This window comes from Papilio polytes, unplaced genomic scaffold, assembly GCF_000836215.1.
Source record: "Papilio polytes unplaced genomic scaffold, Ppol_1.0 DF823773.1, whole genome shotgun sequence".
Classification (NCBI taxonomy): Eukaryota; Metazoa; Arthropoda; class Insecta; order Lepidoptera; family Papilionidae; genus Papilio; species Papilio polytes.
The window spans coordinates 1-1,498 of NW_013525431.1; the positions used below are offsets into that span (position 1 = coordinate 1).

Consider the following 1,498-nt stretch of genomic DNA (forward strand, 5'->3'; position numbering starts at 1 on the left):
TACTTTAATTTTTTTTAAAACATATTTAACCTAAAACCTTAACGGATTTGTGACAAAAAACTTCTTTTATTTTGCGATTGGATTGTTTGATATCTGAAATAAAAGTATTTTTACATTTACAAACACAGTTCACAAATGAATGTCGCTTCTCTCATCTTTGAACAAATAGAAATAATGATGTCACAAACACAGGAATCTAATATACAAAATGAGTATTACGTTCAATTCCTATTTGATCTCTTTTCCTAATTTGTGTACTGTTATTACAGATTGATTTTTATAGTTTAATTTGAATTATCGTTTGTCGAGTGTGCCCTTGAATAAATTTAAATAAAGGTTAATTAAACTAACGTAGAATCGTCTTCCTCTACTTCGGTGATGTTCGACATTGCGGAAGGTCTCGCAGTTGTAGCGAAAATTTTGCGACGAGGTCTTTACATGTAATATTAATTTGTTCTATAAGTAGCTAATTAGAATAAATTATATAAACACATAGATATAATTGTAATAAATAAATAAATAGATATTAAAAATATGGTAAACTTTAACACCTATTTTTAATTGAATTCCAAGGTTGTACATCAGTCTCGCCCCAGATTAAAAACGTTATGCCACACAACAGTAGAATTGTCGCGTGAAAACACCAAATATTTTTCCATACAGTTACTGAGTTCTGAAACATTTCAATTAGTTTTTTTTTTAATGAATGAATTAAAGTATAAAAACATTTAGCTGAAAAACATACCTGGTATTTATAAGTAGCTTCTCCCACGCATAAAGAAACGATAATCCCAGATGTATTCCCAATAATTTTAATAACTGTATTTATAGAGTTGACGTACATTGGTGTTATTTCCTGATGATATTTAAACTAAATTAGTACATAGGCATCAATGTATTACCTTTATTTATGACATCAAAACGATACATACATAACAAATGTCAAAAGTACTGTCCATTCCTGCTGCGGTGAGCGCTACCGCTAAAGTTAGTATAGTAGGTCCGGGTATTGCCGGGAATAGCCACAACGTGGATATCATAATGCCGGGTATTACGTGAGCTATTAAGAAAATTCAATAAAAAAGGTATTTGTGTGTGCACACTGTGATTTATGAATGCATTTATACACATGTCTTGTGACAAAAAATCGTTGTATTTACAGATGTTAGTTAGTAAAAGAAAATTCTTAAATTATACTCACAAACAAATATGATATATTTCCTTAAATGTTTAATTCTTTTAATTTTTTCGTTTTGTTTATAATAGTAAAACATTTGTATAAAAATGGTACCCACTATTAATCTCAATAGAAAAGGTAGCGCTGTTAGAGCGGACGCCTGTAAAAGTTATTTCGAAGCCCTTTTTTTATACGAATTATATGCACATTAGAGGAAATTTACTATCCTCCTAGAGTAAATGTTACTTGGCAAACTATTTAATGTGTATACTTACTTGATATAACGTATACTTTAGAACTTGAGTGTAATAAAGCGGACCA

At 29.6% G+C, this 1,498-nt stretch overlaps 1 protein-coding gene across 1 annotated transcript; it reads right to left on the reverse strand.

The window, feature by feature from the left end:
* Positions 1-8: 8 nt before the first annotated feature.
* LOC106103438 lies at positions 9-1,492 on the reverse strand. The gene is made up of 7 exons (XM_013283216.1): positions 1,453-1,492; positions 1,202-1,337; positions 933-1,060; positions 746-856; positions 552-673; positions 352-432; positions 9-93 (listed from the first exon to the last, which is right to left on the reverse strand). The coding sequence occupies exons 2-7, from the start codon at positions 1,272-1,274 to the stop codon at positions 39-41; spliced, it is 570 nt and encodes a 189-aa protein (XP_013138670.1). The 5' UTR covers positions 1,275-1,337; positions 1,453-1,492; the 3' UTR covers positions 9-38.
* Positions 1,493-1,498: the final 6 nt, after the last annotated feature.

Coding starts and splice junctions, on each gene's coding strand:
- LOC106103438 (XM_013283216.1), bottom strand. CDS start 1,274: ATGTTTTACTATTATAAACAAAACGAAAAAATTAAAAGAATTAAACAT. Junction 1,061..1,201: donor GAAATATATCATATTTGTTT/GTGAGTATAATT, acceptor TTTTCTTAATAG/CTCACGTAATACCCGGCATT. Junction 674..745: donor AAGCTACTTATAAATACCAG/GTATGTTTTTCA, acceptor GAAATGTTTCAG/AACTCAGTAACTGTATGGAA.